This window comes from Dermacentor albipictus, chromosome 2 (assembly GCF_038994185.2).
Source record: "Dermacentor albipictus isolate Rhodes 1998 colony chromosome 2, USDA_Dalb.pri_finalv2, whole genome shotgun sequence".
Taxonomy (NCBI): Eukaryota; Metazoa; Arthropoda; class Arachnida; order Ixodida; family Ixodidae; genus Dermacentor; species Dermacentor albipictus.
In genome coordinates, this window is record NC_091822.1 from 79,732,611 (window position 1) to 79,757,448 (window position 24,838).

Consider the following 24,838-nt stretch of genomic DNA (forward strand, 5'->3'; position numbering starts at 1 on the left):
AATTCCTTGCGATTTTTGTTTCCAGTTGCCAATTTTGCACGAAAAGTGCTATACAATTAGGGAAAAACAGACGAGGTAACGGGCGACAGTCATCTTGCTTATGGGTTGAAGGGTTATTGGAGGGCTTCATGATGGACGCTCTTTCACATTATTTTATTTCCCACCTTATCTAACCCATATCACGTGTATGTGGTTCCGGGCATCTGCCAGCGTCGCGGCGAGCCGTAACTCAAGGAAATAATGAAGCAAAGGGAAAAGTTAAACGCAATTGGCGTTTTCTCCGGCCGCAACTCGTTCCATGAGAGTATACAGACCAGCTGAGTAACAGCCGCATCCCTCTCCTGGTCCCAGGATCAGCCTAAACAAAGAAGGTTGAACTAACAAAAGCAACAGCTATGCGCGTGACGGTTGAATAGATGGTGACAACTGAACGCATCTCGAGTTAATCGCGTGGGTGCGGAATCTATGAGAAAACTGCCCTTCACATTACAAGAGATGCCGATAACTACCGCTATCTAAAATGAGTGAAAAAGGCAGCATAAGACTGACCGATGAACAGCTGCCAAGTCTCAACATTAATCTGGCGGCGCTTTAGGAATGTGTGAGGAGTGGTGGCGTGGGTGGGGAGGGGGGGGGTGCCACTTGATTTCGGGGGGGGGGGGGGCCGGGCCCCCCCGGGGCCCCCCCCCCTGGGTACGTGCCTCCTGATATATATATATATATATATATATATATATATATATATATATATATATATATATATATATATATATATATATATATATATATATATATAAACTGCGAGAGCGCTTCGCGAACTCCATGCGCACACATGGCACCCGCACGAACTCGGCAGGCCGCCGTAAAGCGCGAGGGGCGCACAGCGTACATTCCGACACATGTCCCAAACTGCAAACAATCGTACTACCTAAAGCATACAAGTTATTTTATACCAAGGGCATACTCGACTCACGTATGCAGTATCCACAAGCGAGTTATGCAGCGTACATGCTGTATCCATTCGCCAAATAGTAAAATTGATAACAAGCGCAAAGCTACAAGAGACTCAGTACATTACTACCATTTGAGGCGTCAAATAAAATCGAATTTGGCCGTTTCATATATTGGACACAATATATGGACACATGTGGTACCCAGTAATACCATGAAATACCCATCACGTGGGTAAAGGGGGCGAAAACACAATCGAGAACCTGAAGCGCAAACGATAAAAACACGGTATGGTGCACGCAAAATTCTGTCAGTGCACTGTAGCGCGAGGGAGGAAAATAGGGCGAGCACTTGACCTCACCTTTTAGGATACCGCACTAGTACTGAATGATTAAAAGAAAAGCCTGTTTGAACCAGTTCCCTTGTCTGCAACACTCTTGCTAAACGGGAGACTAAAATACCACGATGACGGCTCTATTGCGGAGATCGGCAAGGTGCGCACAGTCAGAAATTGTGCCGCCTTTCTTCGGATTCTGCAAAATGCTTTCTTGTTAGGATCTCGCATAGCGGCCGATCCCGACGCTAGGGACACACAGGCAAGATTTCGTCCCTCTAACTTTCGTCCTTATACTGCCCTTAACGCATTAATTACAGCGTCAGTGAAAAGGCGCCTCACATAACATGACCATGAACTTGAAGAGCTGATTAGTGCCCTCCACTCCGCGCCCTCCAATTGAAAACACTACTGATTTCCAAATTAAACTACACAAACACATCACACAATCCAAGCTAATCACAGAACGTCGTTTTCTTGACGGCAAGACCATGCAACACTTACATGACAAAAGGCAGCGGCAGCACATTCAGAACAGCCGCTATCATACCACAGCGCAATGCAAGTGCGATAACGCTATTATGCCCGGCTCAAACAGATCGCACAACACAAACTAATCACAGAATGTCGTTTTCTTGACAGCAAAGCACTGCAACACTTACATGACAAAGGGCAGCGGCAGCACATTCAGAACAGTCGCAAACAGACCATAGTGCCATGCGAGTGCGATAACGCAACTATGCCAGGCTTCACGAATAACGTGGCCGCCTTGGTCACATAACAATTGAAAACACTACTGATTTCCAAATTAAAACCACACAAACACATCGCACAATCCAAACTGATCACAGAATATCGTTTTCTTGACAGCAAAACACTGCAACACTTACATAGCAAAGGGCAGCGGCAACACATTCAGAACAGCCGCAAACACACCACAGCGCAATGCGAGTGCGGTGACGCTACGACGCCATGACGACGCGACTATGCCCGGCTCGCCCGGCTGCCCAGCATCACGAATCACGTGGCCACCTTGGTCACATGATTTGATGACGGTATCGCCACCTTGCGCAAGGTTGGATCGCGTTGATGGGTTTTTGAATATTGTAGAAGCCGCTAAAGAGGCTGACGCGCCGTAGCGTGGCGGTGCGCCTTGAGTGGTTTTCAAAACGTATTCACCCCTCGTTTTTAAACTGCCTGGCTTCCAACGTTATCAAGACGTATTCACCCCTCGTTTTTAAGCTATCTTGTTTGGAACGTCTTTGATGCGTCGATTTTGGTCAAAAATCCGTTTCAGACGTTGAATCCCTTAATACGACGTTTTCAAGACTTTGTGTGCTACCTGGGTTAACCTTACCTAAGCCACAGCCATTTTTTTATCGATGCATTTGAGTTAAATTAGACTTTTGAGAAATACTTTTCCTCAAAAAGTACTTCAACGCGTTCGAAGTTACTAGCAATCAAGCATACTGTTCACGGTCCTTCCGCGCCTTCTTCAATGATTTGGACTGCGAAGGCAACGGTAGATCGGGGTGTGCACACAACACTCCACCCTAATGAACGTGACCGTGGCGCGCAGTTCAAGTTTGATTTTGATTGTTCACGTAGATTACACTATTTGCGATTTTGGCGCCTAAAACGCGCCAAGCGCTGTTGACCTCAGCGGGCCGCAGTGTATTGAGCCATCGTACTCGTCGCGGCACACCACGGCGGCCGCGGTATCTACCGCTACGTAGCAGAACGCAGCTACATGCGACTGCAGGTCTCCAGGACTGCACATGGCTAGAGTGCGCGCTCGGGCTCATGTGTTCCTGTCTGGCTGTGCTACGAGCTACAGGTCGGCTTTGTCCTGCTCCAGCTTAGCCGACGGATAGTAGCCACGTCCAACTTGCGCATTTCGAGGCGCAATCAATTTGCCTGATTACGAAGTGAATTCTGCCCAAGCGTCTAACCAGCAGCCGCCAGAAATGAACGCGCTGTCAAACGTGCTCGTGGCGGAATCTTCAATTTCGCGTCGTTCGAGGCTGGGTGAATGTTCAAAACTAGTCGAAAATAGCGAGGCCCGACGGCTACGACGTCGATAAGCAGGGATCTTACGTGGTCGGCCGCTGCCGAGCGTGAGCACGTGATAGTCGGCTTCTACCGGTAGTGCGTAATTATTATCGAAATTTTCAGATTTTCGCTTACTTCAGTCTGTTCATAATACTGCATCAACAAATATACGCAGCAACAGTAGGAAGACGCGCACAGGTCCAAACACACTTCTTTATTGATGTTAGCTTTTGACCGACAGCAGCCGCGTATGGGAATGTGCCATATTACGAAATGAAGCATTCCGGAAAGAGTAAGAAGCAGGGGCGCTACAACGTAAAGCTATTCCAAATTTTTCTATTCCAATTTTGCAATCAGCCCACCGCGACTGGCAAAAAACTTTTGTACCTGTGCCACTTCACCTGTCTGTCACCCAATGTCACGAAAACAGCGATAGCTCCCCATCTGATATGGCGTGTACACACTGATTATGCATAATTTGACCGAACAAAACAAAAATAGTTATTTCTGATTCGACGCCTTTTTGCCGTTAGCCCGCGGTTATTGGTAAAAAGTTTTCGGGCTGCACCCACTTCAACTGCCTGTCACGCGACGTCACAAAACCCCAAAAAACTTACCGCGTCAATGTGGCGCGTATGCGTTGAAGATGCATTAATATGCCGAACAACACTGAATTTTCTTCTGAATAGCAGGAGGCTGCCCCGTTCCGAAAGGAATAAAAGATGGCTGCCGCCGATCGCTCCGGCACTGGCTACTCGCCCCTGCCGGAGATCATGAGTTTATTTGCGTGTAGTAAAACTCTTTGCTTGGCCATGTAACGTTTTAGAAAACTTTCGGCACGTTTACGACCTCGTTCTGCCAACTCTTCTTTGCTGAGGATCCATTTTAGCGTTATTCTTAAGCTTCCGTTGCATGCCACCGCGTTTGTCGATGAGCCACCGCAAGCTAAGTAAGCGAAAGCAGACCAACCGCAGACGCCAGCACCACCCTCTTTATCCGGTTATCGATATTCAGTAGTGTGGATCGGCCCCATCAAATCCCTCTCCACTTGAGCATGATCATCGCCTCTTGTGAGCCAATTAGATAAGACAAGCCGCTCAGGGCAGGCAATGTTATTCGTTTTTCAAGCAAACAAAAGTAATCTCCTATGAAAGAGGGGAGCATTTCATTGGTTTGTTCAGGCAACCCTGCGGGCGACCGCCCGATGCTTGCGTCGGCGGTTACGCAAATTGGACGTCAGGAGATTGCAATAAAAACATATTGGAATAGTTTTACGTCATACGGCCCCAGGTTTGTGTTGAAAAGAGAGTGTTTAAGAGAAAGGTGACTTCGAGCACGAGGATTGGTTCAGGGCCCCCTTAAAGTCGACAAGGAACCGCGCTTCACCACCCGTCTGTATATTCCACACCGAGCTTTGCCGAGGTGAAGCTCGGAAAGGTTTGCGCTTCTATTCTCGATCGCTAGCGTGCTAATGTAGGTGCAGCATGCGTTCTTGTACATCATCAGATCTCGAACACTCTTCTTTTTTGATAACTTTTGTATTCCACGAGCGTACAGTCAGTGCAAACAAGGTTTGTATTCACCACTACTGGCTTTTCTCCTGCTCTGGAGAAATCAGAGCTTCTCCTTCTAAAACACCATACATACTAGCATTCCCACAACGGCCTCATTTGCCTCAATCTTTGTGGCTCTCACGTTTCTATCATCCCAAATTTGTATCAATTTCTATCAATGCAAATTTGTTGGCTTCCCTTTGCATGCAGCCAAAAACCTGCAAGCCCTCCACCATGTTGTCACGACCTGCCGCTCGGTGACTCACCTTCTAAGGCGCGTGTTCACGAGGCTCATGCGTGCAGAGTTGTCCGCAGGCTTACCCTCAACAAGGTCTCTTACTCTGTACCTTACATTTCATTCACCCACACTCAAAACATCCACGAAACCGCTCTTGAGGGTGTGTGCAAAGCAGCTCTCAACCTCGCTATCACTACCTCTACCCATGAGCTCTTTGCAACAGGCCTCTTCCATCCTCTCCGTTCTCTTCTGTCTCCCGGCTCACACGGCTTTCCCTTACTCGTCAGGGTCAGTGGTTACTGGTCCAGACTGGTATCTCTCCCATTTACGTTTCCACCTTTACCTGTACCGTATACTCCCCGGCTCCCAAACTTCAAATACTGCCCCTCCCATCCAATATGCCCCCCCCCCCCATCCTGCATGCCGCGCAATACCATTCCCCTCATCTTTACTGCCCAGGGAGTAGCCTAGACGGATGCCTCTTTCATAGCTGCTCGAGGTTTCTGCGGCTGAAACCTACACCAGCGGACCGTACTTACACCTCCCTGAATGCACTCTCTCTCGAGGTCCTTGCCATTGCCCATGCTCTACAATCATTTCCCTCCCTTCCCTTTCTCCCAGAGTATACGATATGCTCCGATTCCCAAGCCGCCATTCACCATATACAGAACCACACCCTACTTTATTTACTCCAACAGCAGGTTGAACGAGCGGTCTCCGCACTGCAACCTTCCACCGTTTTCCTCCGTTGGGTCCCTGGGCATTCGGGGATGGGCGGAATGAGTTGGCCCATCAGCTCTATCGCGTCCATTTTAACCTGCCACCACTGGAGTACTGTGGGAGGATATCCCTGCGCCGCACCATGAAGAAATTTTACATCGAGCTCAGTCTCGACAAGCGCTTCTACCCTTCCCCTATGCATCAATCACTGTACCGGAGGCTCGCCTTCTACGTCACATCCAAATGAATGCATTGATTACCCCCTCCCATCTCTTTCTCTATCGCTATCGATCCGACTCCTCCTGTCTTAAGTGTCCCTCTACATATGCGGACCTATCCATGTGCCCCTTCTACTTCCCGGCTGCTCAGCCATCGGCTTCTATCCTTTCCTTCCCTTTCCATCACTGCCTGGCTCGACTGGCTTGGCGCTGAAGGGGAAGAACAGCGTCGACTTGCCGCCCAGAGGGTCCAGATGCTCGGCCTGTAATGTGGGCTGAATAAACGTCTTATATCACTATTCATTTTTCTCACATGTGCTCAAAATAAGGTTAAAGGAGATCCAAGTTATCTCTTTTACTTTATTTTCATCAAATAATAGTTCTTACGCATTTGTGCATGTCGGAAACATCGAGCTACTAAGCGTGGACGTTTTCGAAGCATTTCGATTGTCTGTCCTCATCAGAACGTACAGAAGCTCTTCAAAAATTCTCTAGGGTATCCAGAAACACTCTGCCCTCCTTTCATTGTAAATTGGTTCATCCCGCGCATGTTTCAAGATTAAAGCTGGGGCACTTTTTATGGAGTTTTCATAGCGTTATGCCATCGCACCATAATGAAGTTGGGTAGATCTGAGTCTCCCTAATAGCGCACTGCTGGAGACTCCACTGTCTTCACGTTGAGCATCGACAGTCCGTTCTGCATTCGTGAGCCCAATGACCACCTTCGAATCGAGATGTGTAATCTGCATGTGCATCTCTGACCTTCTCACAACTCAGTACACTGTACACTTAGCCGATGTTCTAGATGGCATTAAAAGAACTAAAATGTAGCTGGGCAGGCCATGTAATGCATACAGCAGATAACCAGAGGACCATTGGAGTTGCAGAATGGCTGCGAAGGTGCTGGAAGTGCAGTCAACGACGGCAGAAAATTAGGTGGGGTGATGAAATAGAGAAAATTTTAGGCCTAAGCTTGAATAAGCTAGCGTAAGACAGATGCAATTGCAGATCGCTGGGAGACGCCTCTGTCCTGCAGTGGACAATAAATAGGCTGATGATGATGACGATGACCCTATTGTCTTCTTAAGATTCGAGGAAGGAATGAGTTGGGCAGAAATGTGTAATGCGTAAAATAGATAACCGGATTGATTGATGGATTGAGTAACTTTCATTTTACAGTCCTGCAGAACGCGTATTATCACGTCGCGGGCCGCTCCCACGGAGCGGCCCGCGAGCTTTGTTATATTTGCACAATGGGTGTCAAGGGCACATATTTTCGATATGTAATGAAACTAGGAGACCTGCAGAAATATTTATTGTCAGTAAAGGCAAAGCATCGATAATTGTAGACCACTCGAAGAGGCCTCCGACCTACAGTGGGCACAAATTAGGATTATGATGACATAAGTCTAATGTTGCCTTCTTTGAGGCCTATGGAATATACAAAATAATGCTTTTCAAGTCGTTCTTGTAATCCTCATCATCAGCCTGGTTAGGCCCACAGCAGGGCAAAGGCCTTTCCCCACACTTCTCCAACTACCCCAGTCATGTACTAATTGTGGCCATGTTGTCCCTGCGAACTTCTTAATCTCATCCGCCCACCCAACTTTCTGCCGTCCCCTACCACGCCTCCCTTCCCTTGGAATCCAGTCCTTAACCCTTCATGACCATCGGATATCTTCCCTCCTCATTACATGTACTGCCCATGCCCATTTCTTTTTCTTGATTTAAAGTAAGTAGTCACTAACACGCGTTTGTTCCCTCACCCAATCTGCTCTTCTCTTATGCCTTAACGTTACACCTATTGTTCTTCTTTCCATAGCTCGTTGCGTCACCCTCAATTTATGCAGAACCCTTTTCGTAAGCCTCCAGGTTTCTGCCCCGTACGTGAGTACTGGTAAGACACAGCTGTTATACACTTTTCTCTTGAATGATAATGGCAACCTGCTCTTCATGATCTGAGAATGCCTGCCAAACGCACCCCAGCCCATTATTATTCTTCTGATTATTTCAGTCTCATGATCTGGATTTGCGGTTAGTACCTGTCTTAAGTAGATGTATTTTCTTACCACTTCCAGTGCCTCGCTTCCTATCGTAAACTGCTGTTCTCTTCCGAGACTGTTAAACATTACTTTAGTTTTCTGCAGATTAATTTTTAGAGCCACCCTTCTGTTTTGTCTCTGCATGTCAGTGAGCATGTATTGCAATTGGTCCACTCAGTTACTAAGCAAGACAATGTAATCAGCGAATCGCAAGTTACTAAGGTATTCTCCATTAACTTTATTTCCAATTCTTCCCAATCCAGGTTTCTTATTACATCCTGTAAACACGCTGTGCATAGCATTTGAGAGAATATCTCTCACTACCTGAGGCCTTTCTTTATTGGGATTTTGTTGCTTTCTTTATGGCGGACTACGGTGGCTGTGGAGCCGCTATACATATATTTCAGTATTTTTACATACGGATCTACACCCTGATTCCGTAATGCCTCCATGACTGCTGAGGTTTCGTCTGAATCAAACGCTTTCTAGTAATCAATGAAAGCTATATATAAGGGTTCATTATATTCCGCACAATTCTCTATCCCCTGATTGATAGCGTGAATATGGTCTATTGTTGAGTAGCCTTTACGGAATCCTACCTGGTTTTTTGGTTGACAGAAGTCTAATGTATTCTTGATTCTATTTGCGATTACCTTAGTGAATACTTTGTAGGCAACGGACAGTAAGCTGATCGGTTTATGTTTTTCAAGTCTTGGCATCTCTTTTCTTATAGATTAGGATAATGTTAGTGTTCTTCCAAGATTCCGGTACGCTCGAAGTCAGGAGGCATTGCGTATAGAGGGCGGCCAGTTTTTCTAGAACAATCTGCCCACCATCCTTCAACAAATCTGCTGTTACCTGATCCTCCCCAGCTGCCTTCTCCCTTTGCCTAGTTCCCTAGGCTTTCTTTACTTCTTCTGGCTTTACTTGTGGGATTTCAAATTCCTCTAGACTATTCTCGCTTCCATTATCGTCGTAGGTGTCACTGGTATTGTACAAATCTCTATAGAACTCCTCAGCGACTTGAACTATCTCATCCATATTAGTAATGCTTCTGAACGACTTCCGGTAGGCTCTGGTGTTCCGCAGGGCTCGGTCCTTGGACCTCTCTTGTTCCTTTTGTTCATTAATGATATGCTGCATGGTATTCCTGTTATGGCTAAGCTTTATGCAGATGACTGTGTATTGTACTCGGAGATAGATAATGTTACTGACCAGGAGTTGCTGAATGATGCTTTTCGACAAATTGTCGACTGGTGCGCTGCCTGGCAAATGTCAATTAATTTCGAGAAAACAGTTTTTATGTCCATCTCACATAAGAAACATAAACTAACGTTTCCATATGGTATTACTAACATAAATATTTCCGAAGTAACACATTATAAGTATCTAGGACTCTGGATCACGAATGACCTCACTTGGGCTAAGCACCTTGAATATGTAGTATCTAATGCTAACCGCAAGCTTTATTTTTTAAGAAGGGCTTTGAAACTTTCTACTCCCACTGTACGCCTACTCGCATATAAAGCTGTAGTTTTACCGATGCTAGACTATGCATGTGTAATTTGGGACCCTTTTACTAAAACTGGCACTAACAAGATAGAAATGGTGCAAAGAAAAGCAGCTCGTTTCATTTATAACAACTTCGGACGCACTTCAGTGACATACCTCTTAACAAAAGCAAACCTGCCACCATTAATGCAAAGAAATCGTGTATCACGACTAAAATTTCTTTTTCAACTTATTAACGGTCATTATAAGACAGATCTCACGGGAATAATTACTTTTTCATCTGGTTATGCTACTAGACAGCGACATAGCCGAACAATAACCCCATTTAGTACACGTAATAATTGTTTTAAGTATTCCTTCTTTCCTCGAACAATCGTTGAATGGAATCATCTAACCAATGACCAAGTTTTAAAATCATCCCTTTCGGCGTTTGTTTCAAGTATTGAGTAACAATTTGTTTTCTTGCTGTGCCACTGCTATGTTTAAGCTCCGTTAACCTGACTTGTATTGTTTTTCGTTGCCTATACTATAGTATTCTTACATATGTATTGTTTCCCACCCTGCTAAAATCCCCAATGGGGATTGCAGTATTGATAAATAAATAAATAAAAATAATGATATTGCCGGCTTTGTCGCTTAACGCATACATCTGATTCTTGCCTATTCCTAGTTTCTTCTTCACAGCTTTTAAACTTCCTCCATTCCTCAGAGCATGTTCAATTCTATTCATATTGTACTTCCTTATGTCAGCTGTCTTACGCTTGTTAATTAACTTGGAATGTTCTGCCAGTTCTATTCTAGCTGGTGGGTTAGAGGCTTTCATACATTGGCATTTCTTGATCAGATCTTTCGTCTCCTGTGATAGCCTACTGGCATCCTGTCTAACGGAGTTACCACCGACTTCTATTCCACATTCCTTAATGACGCCCATAAGATTGTCGTTCATATCTTCAACACTAAGGTCCTCTTCCTGAGTTAAGGCCGAATGCCTGTTCTCTAGCTTGATCCGAAATTCCTCTATTTTCCATCTTACCGCTAACTCATTGATCGGCTTCTTATGTACCAGTTTCTTCCGTTCCCTCCTCAAGTCTAGGCAAATTCGAGTTCTTACCATCCTATGTTCAGTGCAGCGCACCTTGCCGAGCTCCTCCACATCTTGTATGATGTCAGGGTTAGCGCAGAGTATAAGGTCTATTTCATTTCTATTCTCGCCATTCGTGTTCCTCCACGTCCACTTTCGCCTATCCCATTTACGGAAGAAGGTATTCATTATCCACATATAATTCTGTTCTGCAAACTCGACAAATAACTCTCCCCTGCTATTCCTAAAGCATATGCCATATTCCCCCACTGACTTGTCTCCAGCTTGCTTCTTGCCTACCCTGGCATTGAAGTCGCCCATCTGTATAGTGTATTTTGTTTTGACTTTACCCATCGCCGATTCTACGTCTTCACAGAAGCTTTCGACTTCCTGGTCATCATGACTGGATGAAGGGGCGTAGACCTGTACGACCTTCAATTTGTACTTGTTATTAAGTTTCACAAGACCTGCCACCCTCTCTTTAATGCTATAGAATTCGTGTATGTTACCAGCTGTATCCTTAATATTCCTGAATCCGACTCCTAGTTCTCGTCTTTCCGCTAAGCCCCGGTAGCACAGGACGTGCCCGCTTTTAAGCACTGCAATGCTTCCTTTGTCCTCCTAACTTCACTAAACCCTAATATATCCCATTTACTGCCCTCTAATTCACCCAATAGCACTGCTAAACTCGCCTCACCAGATAACGTTCTAGCGTTAAACGTTGCCAGGTTCAGATTCCCATGGCGGCCCGTCTGGAACCATGGATTCTTAGCACCCTCAGCTGCGTCGCAGGTCTGACCGACGCCGTGGTCAGTTGCTTCGCAGCTGCTAAGGACTGAGGGCTGGGGTTTGATTGTCAATCAAACCCCGGCCGTTCTGGTAAAAGCAACGAAATCGGTCCACTCGGCCTAACCCACTCACACTTTTCTTGCTGACCTTAACTAATATATTACGTTGGATTCAGGCACATGAACGAACGATTTTTTCTTAACCCGTGAAGACTGCATTTGCCGACTGGTAATGAAAGTAAACAGAGCTTGAAAAGGACATAGTTGGTGTAGCTTCACCGTCCTGTTGCGCTGTGGCAGGCACAGCAACACAAGAAGTTAGTTGAAAACAAGGACCACACCACAAATGAAGCGCAAACTGTCAAATGAGTTTTATTGAAGACGAAAGAAAATTTTGTACCCGTAACCGCAATCAGCAGCTGCGGCTTACATGCACACAAAAAGAGGTCAAGAAAAGGCGAAAAATCAGATTTTACACGTGCACTACTAGGATCATATGAAAACGTATGGATGGATATTATGAGCGTTCCCTTTGGAACGGGACGGTGGGTTGCGCCACCAAGCTCTTGCCATTATACTGCCTAATGTCCTACGTAGGTAAAAAAAAAAGAAAAAGAGAAAAAAAGCCCACAATGAATTCCCATAACCAAATTTTCTGACCCCATATTGTGAACTTTGTTTTTGTAGGTCTCCGTTTTTTGTCGTTTCCCCACTTCCACCAATCTTCCAATCACCTCTTACTAATCTCTATTGCGGACATGTTTACTTTTCTCCTGCTCTCGCTGAACTCAAGGGCTTCAAGGAGGTCAGTGGTTTCTAAATCGACCACTGGACAGACGTCTTCACATTCTAATAAAACATGCTCCATCGTTTCCCTAGCTTTACCGCAGCTAAAGCACACGCTTCTTCTTCCTTCTTATATCTCGCTTTAGAAGTGCGTGTTCAAAGGCATGCCGATCTCGTTTAGAAAAGTAATGAGGTTCCCTTTGAGTTATCATAAATTGTTTCTTTACTGATTTCGTTTTTTCCTCTTATGTAGTTACTCATGGCAGGTTTCTTTCCCATTGCCGCCACCAATGACATTATTTCAGCCTCTCTGACTTTCCGCTTGACGTTCTTTGTTGCTGTGTTGCCTACCCTACAGGTCCGATACTTGCTGGTAAGCTTCCTAGTTCTTTTCCTCCACTGTGAATCTATGTTTTTTTCTGTACAGATACCTCAACACTCTCCCAGCCCATTTACTTTCTTCCATATTCCTCATTCGTTCTCCATAATCAATTTTACTGTGAACTTCCCTCACTTCAAAACTATTCCAGCCGCTCCTGCCATAGGCATGCCATCTGGCGGTGAGCTCCGGAACGTGGCCCCTGCCTGTAACCGGACGGCGAAGGCTACACTTAGAACAGCTCCGCTGTTAGAAAAACATGTGCAGCAGAAGTCAAAGGGGTAAATCTGTACAGGTTTGCAGCAGTGCCGATGCCATTGTTAGCATGGCGTCGGCGCTGATAGGGTAGCGATGGCAGTGGGTGCCCGAGGGCATGTACGTCCCTTAAAAATCACTTCCCTTCCAAAAAAGTGGGGCCACCTTAGATTTATCGCAGATTGTTGTGGGCGTGACTACATACGTTTCGCGTTCTGTCCAGAGCTTCCTGTAGGTCATTTCGTCCTAAGACTTAAAGAATACACGTTAAGAAGTAACGTCCTAATAAGTAGTCGTAAACTAAATAAATAGTAAAAGGAAACAATGAAACCAAAAGTTCATTTGCCATATTACTTGACAGCCCTTATGCGTTTGCCTCTGCGCTCAGGGGGCGCTCATGACAACAAAAGAATGGTACCTACTTGCTCTATGGGTATTGTAACCACAATTAATGGGTATGCCACTGCCTTGGCCCAGCTGTCGCGCTGCCAGCAGCGTCCACATCGATTCGTCAGACTGTTAATCATGTATTCCGGCACCGTCAGCGAACTACTATGATTCTTTTGGTTTTGCGAGTAAATGTCTCGCTTCTGGGCTCACCTTGAACGCTAACGTACAGGCTGTGCAAGCTTCCCCCTGCGATCATGGAACGCTCTCTAAATGTTATGTTCGGCATGCCGCATCCACAATTGTAACAAACTCGTCAACTGGAACGCTTTTAATCGACGCGAGCCAAACTGTTCAATGTATCTTTACGCAACGACGACTTATCTCATGCAGTATAAGAATATTTTTTTATATATCACAGCTGCTTTTGCTGCCACTTTTGACAGTTTTTGTGCTGATTTCTTCGGGTGGTTACAATAGGAGGCAGTGATTAAGCAAGATAATTATTTTTGTTTGATTGTTCTCATTGAGCATTGCACAGGAGAAAATAATAATGAGCTTGAACATTTCATTTCGTCCTGTGCTCCTAGTTCCGCAGTCTTGATATTGTTTTCCTCTACTTCGATACTTTCACTTCAATATGCCCGATGACGGAACTCGGTCCGTCCAAACCTGAAAGAGCTTGCTGGGCCCAAGACAGCAAGTGCTGGATCGTAGGTGCAGAACAGCGGATGCGTAGGATTTTCAGGTAAAGACCCCCAGCGCCTGGAAAAGCTTTACATTCTGACAAGCTTGGGTCATTGACATCTCCCCAGTCGTCAGTGAAACACTGTATTTGATATGCTTGCTTCCCCTTTTCCAAAATGAGCTTGGGGGCGGCGCATCGCTTTTGTGCCATCCTTCTACCCTGAGGTGTTGTGCTGGGCTGATACGAAACACCAGACTGGTTGATTTTGACACTACCCATTTCCATAGAGAGTGATCTAGCAAAGAAACGCGGCTTTTAAGAGACATCCTGAGTTTGTGCTGTGCGCTCCCGCGGAACGATGCAGTCTGCTCTGATCTGTATCTGCGTGCTACGTGTACTGCGCTCGATGCTTCTGCGAGTACGAGTATTAATGCATTTTCGTGTAAATAAGTTTGCCGCATTTTCCCCCATGTAAATACCCCCCCCTCCCTTCAATTCTCCAAGCCTCCCGACCTCGTACTTTTCGCCAAGTTAGCAACTCTCGATGTGATAGTTCGCGCCACGACGTGGAGCCTCATAACCTCGATGTGACACCCGGGTAGCGAAGGCCAGCTACCCGTTTCGAGATGCACCGGTGGCGTAGGCTAAGAGCGACCCTCAGTGTGACGCCACGCTCCAAGGCCACGATCCCCGAATCCTACAACGTGCACAAAACGCTCCCCGAGTGTCATAGTCGTCCAACTCTTCGTCTATAACATCCGAAAAAAAAATTTTCATGACAAATAATTTACCGTTAAATGAGGGGCCTAATTACGGTGGGCGTTAACACCAGCCATGCAACGGCAACATAAACAACGCGTTTATTGAAGCCTATGGGTGCACGTGGCTATAAAAAGATATAGATTATTTACAGAAAACAGGCGATGATTAAGGTTTAATAGAAGGATGGGTAGACGAGCGCCCTTAAAAAGGGGAGGGAGCAGAAATCGTAACGACTCCTCGTGATTGATCAGACTACCACTATAGCTGGGCCGCGAAATGTCGTAAGTGACTGCTCTTTATGAAAATTTCTTGCAGCTCAAGGCCATGTAATTTCACCTGAGCTCAATTTCACTGCGTCTACGACTTCTCGCGCGATCGACTACGCCGCCATCAGCAAAGCAGTTTCATTTCTTACGAAGTGCAGTTCATGCGGCAAAACTTCCCAAGCACGCAGTTTTCCGGAATTCGTGCAGTAGTAGAATTCAGAAGAACAGATCCAACTTCCTTTTTCAAGATGTACGAACAAGCCCGCATTGCCACTCTGGTCTTCGAATTCGTCTGTAGACCCAACAAAGTGGCAGTATCGGGGAGTTGGTAGACTGCATTTTGATTAATAACAGCGCGGCAAAGAGATTGACTTTGCCCTTTCCCGTTCGCAGCGCTGATATACCATCCACGGCAGATGTTCGGGTTTTATGCTACCTGAAAACGATAAACGCCACGTAGAGGGCGCTGCAGACTAGCGTTTTCGCAGCGCCACCTGAACGACGCAAAAGGTTTGCAGCCTGAAGGCCTTGTCATACGGACTATGTCCACGTGTACTACACGCGCATATCTGGCGGAGAAAAAGACGAACAAATAATTACAACGTAAATGTACTTCGCCAAATTTCATAAGGAAAAAAATACAGAAACAGAGAGCTGTTCAGATCGCGCAAAGATGGGCAGGTCGCATGACGCTCCCCGCGGGGCACTTGAAAGCCTTCCGGAAGGCCTCGACGTCTCTGAGCACAGCGTTGCAACGGAAGCTGCCCGATGTCGCATGTGCCACATTGCGAGGCACCTCGTGTTGGCAAAACTGGAAGCAGTGGGCCGCGAAGAAGGCTCGCTGCGCGCTGCCCAGCAGCTCGGAGAGTTCGGCCATCAGCGTCGAGTTGCCGGATTTCGCTTTGCTATCGTTGCGCATTTTCTCGAAGGCACCATATGCAATCCGCACGCCCAGCTGCTTTACCAGGACCTGCGACCGCGAGCAAATAGGTATTTCAAGCCAGAAGTTTCAGCCATAAAAACTTGCTTCATATTCTATAACGATCCGTTTGATTTTAATGCGATTAGCATTCTTAGGGTACTTGGCACACTTTCCAGGGGCTATCTATCTATCTATCTATCTATCTATCTATCTATCTATCTATCTATCTATCTATCTATCTATCTATCTATCTATCTATCTATCTATCTATCTATCTATCTATCTATCTATCTATCTATCTATCTATCTATCTATCTATCTATCTATCTATCTTCCCACGAAACTAGGTCTCTAGATAGTCCATATGCGTAGCTCGTCGGGCTGCTGTTCTAAGGGAACATGGTTCGAAACCAACCGTCGGCCCAACTTGGGTCGCTGGGTATGTGGCACTGTATACGTGTGTGCCACTCTTGAACGAACCTCTGTGACGCCAACATGGGTCAATGGCATGCGGGCCTGCGGCATCGTTATGTACCGCTGTGTAATGAATCTATTTCACACTGACTTGGAGCAATGTATATGTAACCACTAGGGCTGTGCTGCGCTTCAGTGAAGCTCTTTGATACCAACTTTGGTCACCGCGTATGCATACAAGTAGGTGTGTTCCTTTCTTTAATGAACGCATTTGGCGCCAACTTCAGTAACTAGGTAACTATCGTTGGGAGCGTGCCACTCTATAATGACAAAAAGGCGCTTTTAATTTATCCGCTGCTCGGCGTTATTCAACCTGCGCCACGCGCGGACATTACGGCTCCGCCGAGAGGCGGCGCGGCGTGTGATGTGAAACGCAGCGTGCTGTATGTAGCAACAGTGCAGCGGGAGAGAAGGCCAGGCTGCACTTCGGCCAGCCGAATGTATGATTTGAAAAACTTTGAAAATTATGCCGTGCTGGGCAGAGTCCAACCCGTTTCAGGCTGTTTAATCAAGGACAGCAGCGCCCGACGCTTTAGCAAGCTACGCCGCAAATGCACTGGACATGTGCCGCTCTTCAGATGGACGTCTTTCACGTCAATGCTATAGAGCGAGTTGCGTCATGAATACACTCGGTATGTGTTGTCTTCGATGAACCTCACGCCAACTTGAGTCACTGAGTATGTGGCTTCGGGAAGTGCGGCCAAAGAGGGAACATCTCCCAGCGTTCGCACGCGACGGCGCGCCACGCATCTAGGAAGCCACGCGCGGACTATATGGCACACTATATACTATATGGCGCCACTATATGGCACAGCGCGTCCAGAAAGAAGCGCGAGAGAGGAGCCCGGGCTGTCGCGTGATCTGTTTCTCGAGGCATGCACTGGTGCGCCACGCATTTCGGAGGCCACGCCCATGCTTCGTGGTGGCGCCCGATAGATGGCGCAGCGTGTTCGTAGGGAAGCCAGAGAGAGGAGTTGCGCTGCAATACACGCCTCATATATTACGCGTTTCGACGATGGCAATATGTTGCGTCACCATGTTGCTTCAGGGCTAAGCGCATTAACGTGGACAGTCAGCCTGTGATGGGTTCTGCAGAATTCTTGTTCTTCAATTGTCAACCTATTCCACATTATATATTAGAGACATAGTATGTGCATGCTTTTCTAATTATTACAGTACCCCTTTTTTTAATCCTTTGTACACGTATTGGTGCTACCTGCCGATTGCCCAGCATCGCACACAAGCACGGTTGCTTATGTGGGCTGGATATGTAATTGTTAAGATAACGGATGTAATACTAATACTAATAATAAATTATTATTATTATTATTATTATTATTATTATTATTATTATTATTATTATTATTATTATTATTATTATTCCTTGGGGACAAGTTCAGCCCCGAAAGTGTAAAAAATGTTTTAACGGTACAAAGGCTTATAAATGTTATGCAAATGAGGGAAGTGTCGTTGAAGTCTGTCGTGGCAGATTTCGCAGCTATTGTTCAACAGTTTTTTCGTTTGTATTTATTTATTTATTTATTTCACGTACTTTCAAGGCCCGAAGGCTTTACAGAAAGGAGTGGAGTCAAAACAAGAAGTAATGCAGTAAAAAATACAAACAAGTATTAACAAAAAATAATAACAAAAGGCATTCTAAACAGCGGTCTTGAAGTTGGTAGAACCGGTGATGAGTGGGATAGATGCGGGAAGGCGATTCCAGTCCGTGCTTGTCCTAGGGATGAATTAGTCATTGTACCGGTTTGTACGGCACAATGGCACCCCGATTTTAAGGCTGTGGTCAATGCGGGCCGAAATATAATACGGAGGGGCATGAAAGGTCTTTTATAAAGGGGTTTCAAGGGAAGAACTCTGTGAAAGAGGGAGAGACTGGAAGATTTGCGGCGTGACGAAAGGTCAGGTAAGAGTTCGTTTCATTGAAGAGATAATTGCGTAGCGAGAATAATTGGATAAGACAAAGCGTGCACCGCGGTTTTGAATGCTTTCAACAGTAGAAACTAATGAAGACTGAGTCGGATCCCAAGTGGCTGAAGCATACTCCTATTTGTAGCGAACTAAAGTTTTGTAAACAGTTAGCTTCAGGGAAGAAGGGGCAGAGCTAAAATTACGGCGCAAGTAACCAGGCATGCGGTTTGCGTTTGTAGTAGCATAGTCAATATGCGAGTGCCAAGAAAGGTTATTTGATGTGTGAAGACCGAGATACTTGTAAGAGGCAACCGACGTCACAAGTGCACCATTAATAAAGTACGCGTGCGTGGCAGTGTTACGAGATATACGCATGACCTTGCATTTATTTAAATTTAGTTGCATGCACCAATTAGAACACCACTCATAACAAGGCCTGCAGGAGAATTCTAGACTGAACTGTACAACAACCGAAACAGCTATGCAGCCATAATCAGACCAAGCCCCGGGCAAGAAAGTGAAGTCGTGTAGGTTACCAGTGAAGACGTCCTCCGCTCTGGAGGTTCCACTGGACATAGCGAGACATGTCGAGCGGGAAACAGGCATGTGAAAGGAGAATAACGATGGATCTAATAAAATAATATGGGTACTATTTACTCTAAAAGCTTTCAACGTTTCGCGCGCAGTGCCTCGTGACTTCAAGGTTACCGCAGGCCAGAAAATCTTCCAACCTGATATTAATAATTGAAGAATTACAGGCCCACATAGCTTGCTTTCAGTATATAATGTGCAAGATATTCACTAAATAGTTTTGCGGAATACTAGGCTTGGCTCAAGTTAGCCCAGAGAAGAAGCTGGATTTGGACATGGTTATAGTATTCAACATTGAATCACATCCAAGTCATCAATCATGTATTACTGGTTATTCTGCGGAGTATAGCGAACCACTCTACAAGGCCTTCATAAAGTGCGAAAAAGGTGTTAAATTCTGTTAAAATACCAGCCGTCACAAAGCAAATTGCGTAGTCGAGTATCAAGTGAAGCGTAAGTCAATACCGCAGCAAATATCCATAAGTATTTCAGAGCTACCATTATTCTTCACACAAAAAAGTAGAAAAATATTGGTCATGAGAGCTGCTTCATTTGATAACTGCCACACCGATCAGAATGAGAATCATTACACTTAAGAGAAAAAGATCAATTCTACGTAATGTAGTAAGCAGAATATTTATTTAGTGTTCTAACTTCTTTTTACACGAATTGCCGAAATCTGTAAATTTCAGTAAACTGAAGCACCAAGCTCACAGTTACATGATTCTGCACCAAAATATACCACAATTCGCCTAACTAATTCTGCTGGTTCGAATGAGGCTCACAAATATTATAAGTCAGTTTACAGCTTGCGTGATACCCCGGTACGGCGCTCGCGCGAGTTACGCGAATTTAGTATTCACAAATCATCGGAGGAATTCAAAATTCTGATTTCGATGTCTCACGAGATGAAGTTCACAAAATTGTGATGTTAGTTCTTATTGCTCATTAACGCTGTTGCGATCTCCGTTCTTCAGTTTATCTTTGATTTCTTTATTTCCGACAATATGTCTTTAGAATAATCCGCAACTGATCCAGTTGGTATACATTCTGGAAAACCAGTATACCAGCGCACAAAAAACGAAGGACGGTGCGAAAGACTCAACAAAGTCTCCCTGTTGTTACCTCGTATTGTGCTTCCGTCTTTTGGGCCTAAATAATAACATTTTAAATATTGCTTTATATCTTTTGAATGCGCCAGATCTCCTAAAATTCCGTACAGTAGATACCGAACGAGCAATTTCTTAGTTTTCGCGTAATTATATGTATGCGCGCGATGATAAAGCTTCCTTTTAAGGCATCACAACAGCACATCACAACTTTGTATATGTCTGGCTCCGAGCCAAAAGGAAGTTCTCGCCGGAGCAGATGATAGGTCCGCTAATACATCTGGCGCTGGCCGTTTGACACGACGCTCAGTGCGCCGAGCGGGTACCTGTGATGCCTCTGCATCGTCGGCGATGACGGGCCCCTGTCTGGAGCGCCTGGACCGGAGGCAGTCAAGCATCTTTCGGTACCGGGACGCAGTGGCCGGCTCGTACTTGACTCTCGACCTGCTCACTCCGTCCAGCGGTCCATGCATGGGGTCCAAGAAGGCGGCCACCAGCGACCCCACCGCGGCTCCAAGGGCGCCCGCGTTCACGCCGTCTGGTGGCACATCGTCGTCCACCATGAAGGGGGCGAACAGAAAGCCGGGAGACACGCGCACCACCGCGTCCAGCGGGTCTATGTGCACTTTGGAGTCTCGAAGGGCGTCCAACTGCGCAGCGAGAACGGCGGTCTGCTCAGCGCTCGAGCGCTTCCCGTGGCAGCCTTAGTTGTTGGTCAGGCTTTTTAAGAGGGCAACGCTGGGTCAAGCAAAACGCGGAACGGCTTCTAGTGTCGCGCTTGGCGAATCCTATTTATTACGAGAACGGTCTACTGTTGAAACGGTCTACTGCTCAACGGTCATTCGCTTTTAATAAAGATATGGCACGAAGTCGAGCCCACTGTTCTTGTATACTTTGGTGTCTTGCAAAGCGTCACGTCTTGAGGAATAAAAGGCAACGTTGCAGTTATTCTCTTTTGTTTGAAAGTCAGGCGTTTCCTATAGTATTCGTATGTATGTATGTATGCATGCATGCATGCATGTATGTATGTATGTATGTATGTATGTATGTATGTATGTATGTATGTATGTATGCACGTATGTATGTATGTGTGTATGTATGTATGTATGTATGTATGTATGTATGTATGTATGTATGTATGTATGTATGCACGTATGTATGTATGTATGTATGATGTATGTATGTATGTATGTATGTATGTATGTATGTATGTATGTATGTATGTATGTATGTATATCGGTATTCACGCCTGCCCTCTGCGTCATCCTCTTGAACGCTTTCAACGCAGCAAATCGCGGCCCAGGCATCCCTTGCCTTTAAAAACGTCGCACTCTAATTCCGTGAACACGTGTTCCTCCAATTCTGGTGGCCAGCCGAAATCAGGGGTGCATAAACGGCACGCCCAAATGTTGTAGCGTTCATTGTGCTTAAAGAGCACGACAGCCGAAGAGCAAAGGATTTCGCCGGACGAGCGCGGCAGAGCACCTCTCTCACGGGCTAATGAATATAGCTAACGAATCTCATGGGCTAAAGAAAGACTATAGAATTAGAGCTGCAGTTTCAGCACGGCAGTAAACCTTCGAGAACTGTGCACAGCCACTCAATGCAAATATGACGCGGAAAAGCATTGCGTGAAAAACCAATGCAAGATCACATATAGTATATTAATTACGTTGCATGTAAGGAAGCAATAGAGAGTGGTGTTTCATTATTGTGCATGCACGCGTTTCAATCTATCTTCGGCTGCAGGTCCTTTCAATAAAAGCCTCCACAAACGCAACTACAGTATTAAGACTATCTCATCGTCTCACTCAAGTGTTCACAGTCGAGAATCTGGTTGTCGTCCGCTAATTATTTTGAGAATGATCGGGGTACTAGGTCTCCTTTTGGTGGCAGCCTCTACGCACAATATTACTTTTCGCATTTTCGCCGCAATGAATTTGCGTGAATTACCCTTGGAATAAACGGGCCATCTGTCCGAAGTCGTACACTGTAATTTTATTTCGTCGGCACCTGCCGCCTTGCTTTTTAACCACAACACTCGGATTTCAGCACGCCCAACTTGCAAATTGTGCGGTTCGACATCTCGAAACTACAGAGTAGGTTACGGGTTGAAAAGCCGCATAATAGAGGAGCTCCGGAATAATTATGACCACCTGCCGTTCTTTAACTAGCACCTAGAGCACGGTACGTTTCAGCATTTCGTCGCCATCGAAATGCGGCAGCCGCGCCCGGCCAAAAACGGGCCCGCCACCTCGTGCCGAGGAGCGCAAGGTCAGAGCCACGGCGGGTGGGTCTCGCCAAACTTTCAGTTCTATATACTGCACCTGACGCAGATCGTCCGTGTCTTGGAGCGCATCGACACGGGAAGCATTCGCGTGCGCGACGCCAGAGGACAGCGAGGTGAGGAACCACCGCAGGAACACGGTGTCGTAGCTCACGGGCAGCACGTAATCATACCGACGGTTCGCGTCGGCCGCCGAGAGCAGCGGCGTCGAGCTTGCCTCGGCACGCAGCATCTGCAGCCGGGCGCGGGTGCGCTCCAGCGTCACGCTGTCCTGCCACTGGGCGTACTCGGCCAGCGTTGCGTTCAGCACCGCCGACACGATGCGTGCAGACTGGGACAAGCGCCGTCTGGTGAGAACCTCCTGCGTGGCGAACGCACAGGCTCATCTTTAATTCCAGGCGACACGTCGCTATTATCCAGCCCGACATAGGTTACTCCTTGGCGCGTTCAGGTTCTGTGTGTTTGTTTTTTTTTACGCTAGAGCATTAAGGGGGCCGTGTCGCAGAAAACCTAACATCGGCGCCCCACGTCCGACATCGCGCGGAAGGCGAAAAACGATTTTCGTACCACATATACCCAAGGCGTCCATGTGATGCAAGGAATTCACTGAATTAATTGAATTTATCAACCTAAAATAAGTAGAAAGCTGGTAAACTACAACTCACACAACCTATAGGTATGATAACCCTCGGATTGCAATCTAAATATACGAGAAAACATAATTTTGTTATGTGAAAACTCAAACGAACCCCTTTTCCAGCGTTTCTACAATGCATAGACCGGAGACGGCGTCCGGCATTTGCACAGGCCGGCACGTAAATATCTGAGTCCACGGAGCGGCGCGTCCGCTTTCTTGAAAGATTTCCAGGTGGCGCTAGCCTCCGCCGCATTACCGCATCGCGGCCAAGACAAGAGGCTGCGTTTGAACCAGAAAGCCCGCCTACGTGCATAGCGTTCGCCACGAACGTTTCCCGGTAGACATTACGATTACATACGCTGCGGTTGCCGGGAGGCATGAGAAGCAGTCGGGGATCTTTGAATGCTATCGTGTTACACTATTTAAGCCGAAGCTTAAGCATCCTCCAAATTTTTTCAACTTTCAACTGCTTTTAATGGTAGGAAGTCAAGTGGTTTATATACATACATAAATGTGACGTAAACTGAAAGGCATCAAAAACATGCATGTTCAATCAACAAGACAGACTTGCGCACGTGCATTCGTAATAACAATATAAATACTAAATTATAAACATATAGTTAGCAACGCAAACCGCATGTTAGGTTACCTACGTCGTAACTTTCTTAGAGCGCCATCGTCACTTAAACTATTGCTGTATAAAACACTAATACGTTCCAAGCTGGAATACGCATGCTCGATATGGGATCCAAGTCAGGACAAGCTTGTAACGGCACTAGAACTTGTTCAAAATAACTCCGTTAGGTTTATCTTGTGCAACTACAATAGAACTGCTAGTTTTACTGCCATGAAATCTAATCTTGCTCTCCCATCCCTGTCTGCGCGCCGCCAAATTTCCAGACTAACTCTTTTTCATAAGTTGTACTATCATCCTGTTTTGCGCGACCAATTTATCTCTAGGCCTCATTACCGATCCCATCGCATCGATCACAGCTACAAAGTTGGTATTGACATTTGCAACACTAAGCATTTCTTTCACTCCTTTTTGCCCAGGTCTAGTCGCGATTGGAATCACCTTCCTTCTGATACCGTATCTATCACTGATAACCATCACTTCCAAAATTTTCGAGCCAACAATGTATAAACAAGGTATTTGTAATGTTTTTTCATGTTATTGTGCTAATATTTTACGTAATTTTTCCAATGATATAGCTAACATTGTATAATGAGCGAATATTGTATTTTTCTTGTACGTTTTGCTTGTATATTAACACCACTCCCCTCTGTAATGCCTTTGGCACTGAGGGTATCATAAATAAATAAATAAATAATAAGCGTCATACCCAAGACGCTCATCGATCTCGATGGCCATGCCTGTAGCTCTCAGCTTTGATAATTGATCATGGGTTATACCAGTACTTTTCTAAGATATTTTCTTCCAGCGTTACGGCCGGGCACCGGCCTTCGTCACAGAAACCTTTCTCTCTTGCAATATATATATATATATATATATATATATATATATATATATATATATATATATATATATATATATATATATATAAGCAAGGACCTCTCTAATACTTCTCCAACAACCCCGGTCATGTACTAATTGTGGCCATGTTATCCCTGCAAACTTCTTAATCTCATCAGCCCACCTAACTTTCTGCTGCCCCCTGCTATGCTACCCTTCCCTGGAATCCAGTCCGTAATCCTTAACGACAATCGGTTATCTTCCCTCATTATTACATGTCCTGCCCATGCCCATTTCTTTTTTCTTGATCTCAACTAAGATGTCATTCATTCGCGTTCGTTCCCTCACCCAACCTGCTCTTTTCTTATCCCTTAACGTTACACATTCATGTTTCCATAGCTCGTTG

General features: G+C 45.7%; 1 protein-coding gene across 6 annotated transcripts in view; it reads right to left on the reverse strand.

The window, feature by feature from the left end:
• Nucleotides 1–24,838, reverse strand: part of LOC139055973 (neprilysin-1-like) — a 106,176-nt gene that overhangs the window by 38,841 nt on the left and 42,497 nt on the right. For 3 of the 6 annotated variants that reach the window (XM_070533685.1, XM_070533687.1, XM_070533689.1), the window contains 3 exons: nt 22,362–22,682; nt 20,361–20,684; nt 15,609–15,982 (listed from right to left, as the gene is read on the reverse strand). In XM_070533685.1, the coding sequence (XP_070389786.1) occupies nt 15,671–15,982; nt 20,361–20,684; nt 22,362–22,682 (957 nt within the window). In that variant the 3' untranslated portion in view covers nt 15,609–15,670. Of the gene's footprint in view, nt 1–15,608; nt 15,983–20,360; nt 20,685–22,361; nt 22,683–24,838 lie in introns of those variants that run through there. The other 3 variants (XM_070533686.1, XM_070533688.1, XM_070533690.1) reach the window with 3 other exon arrangements.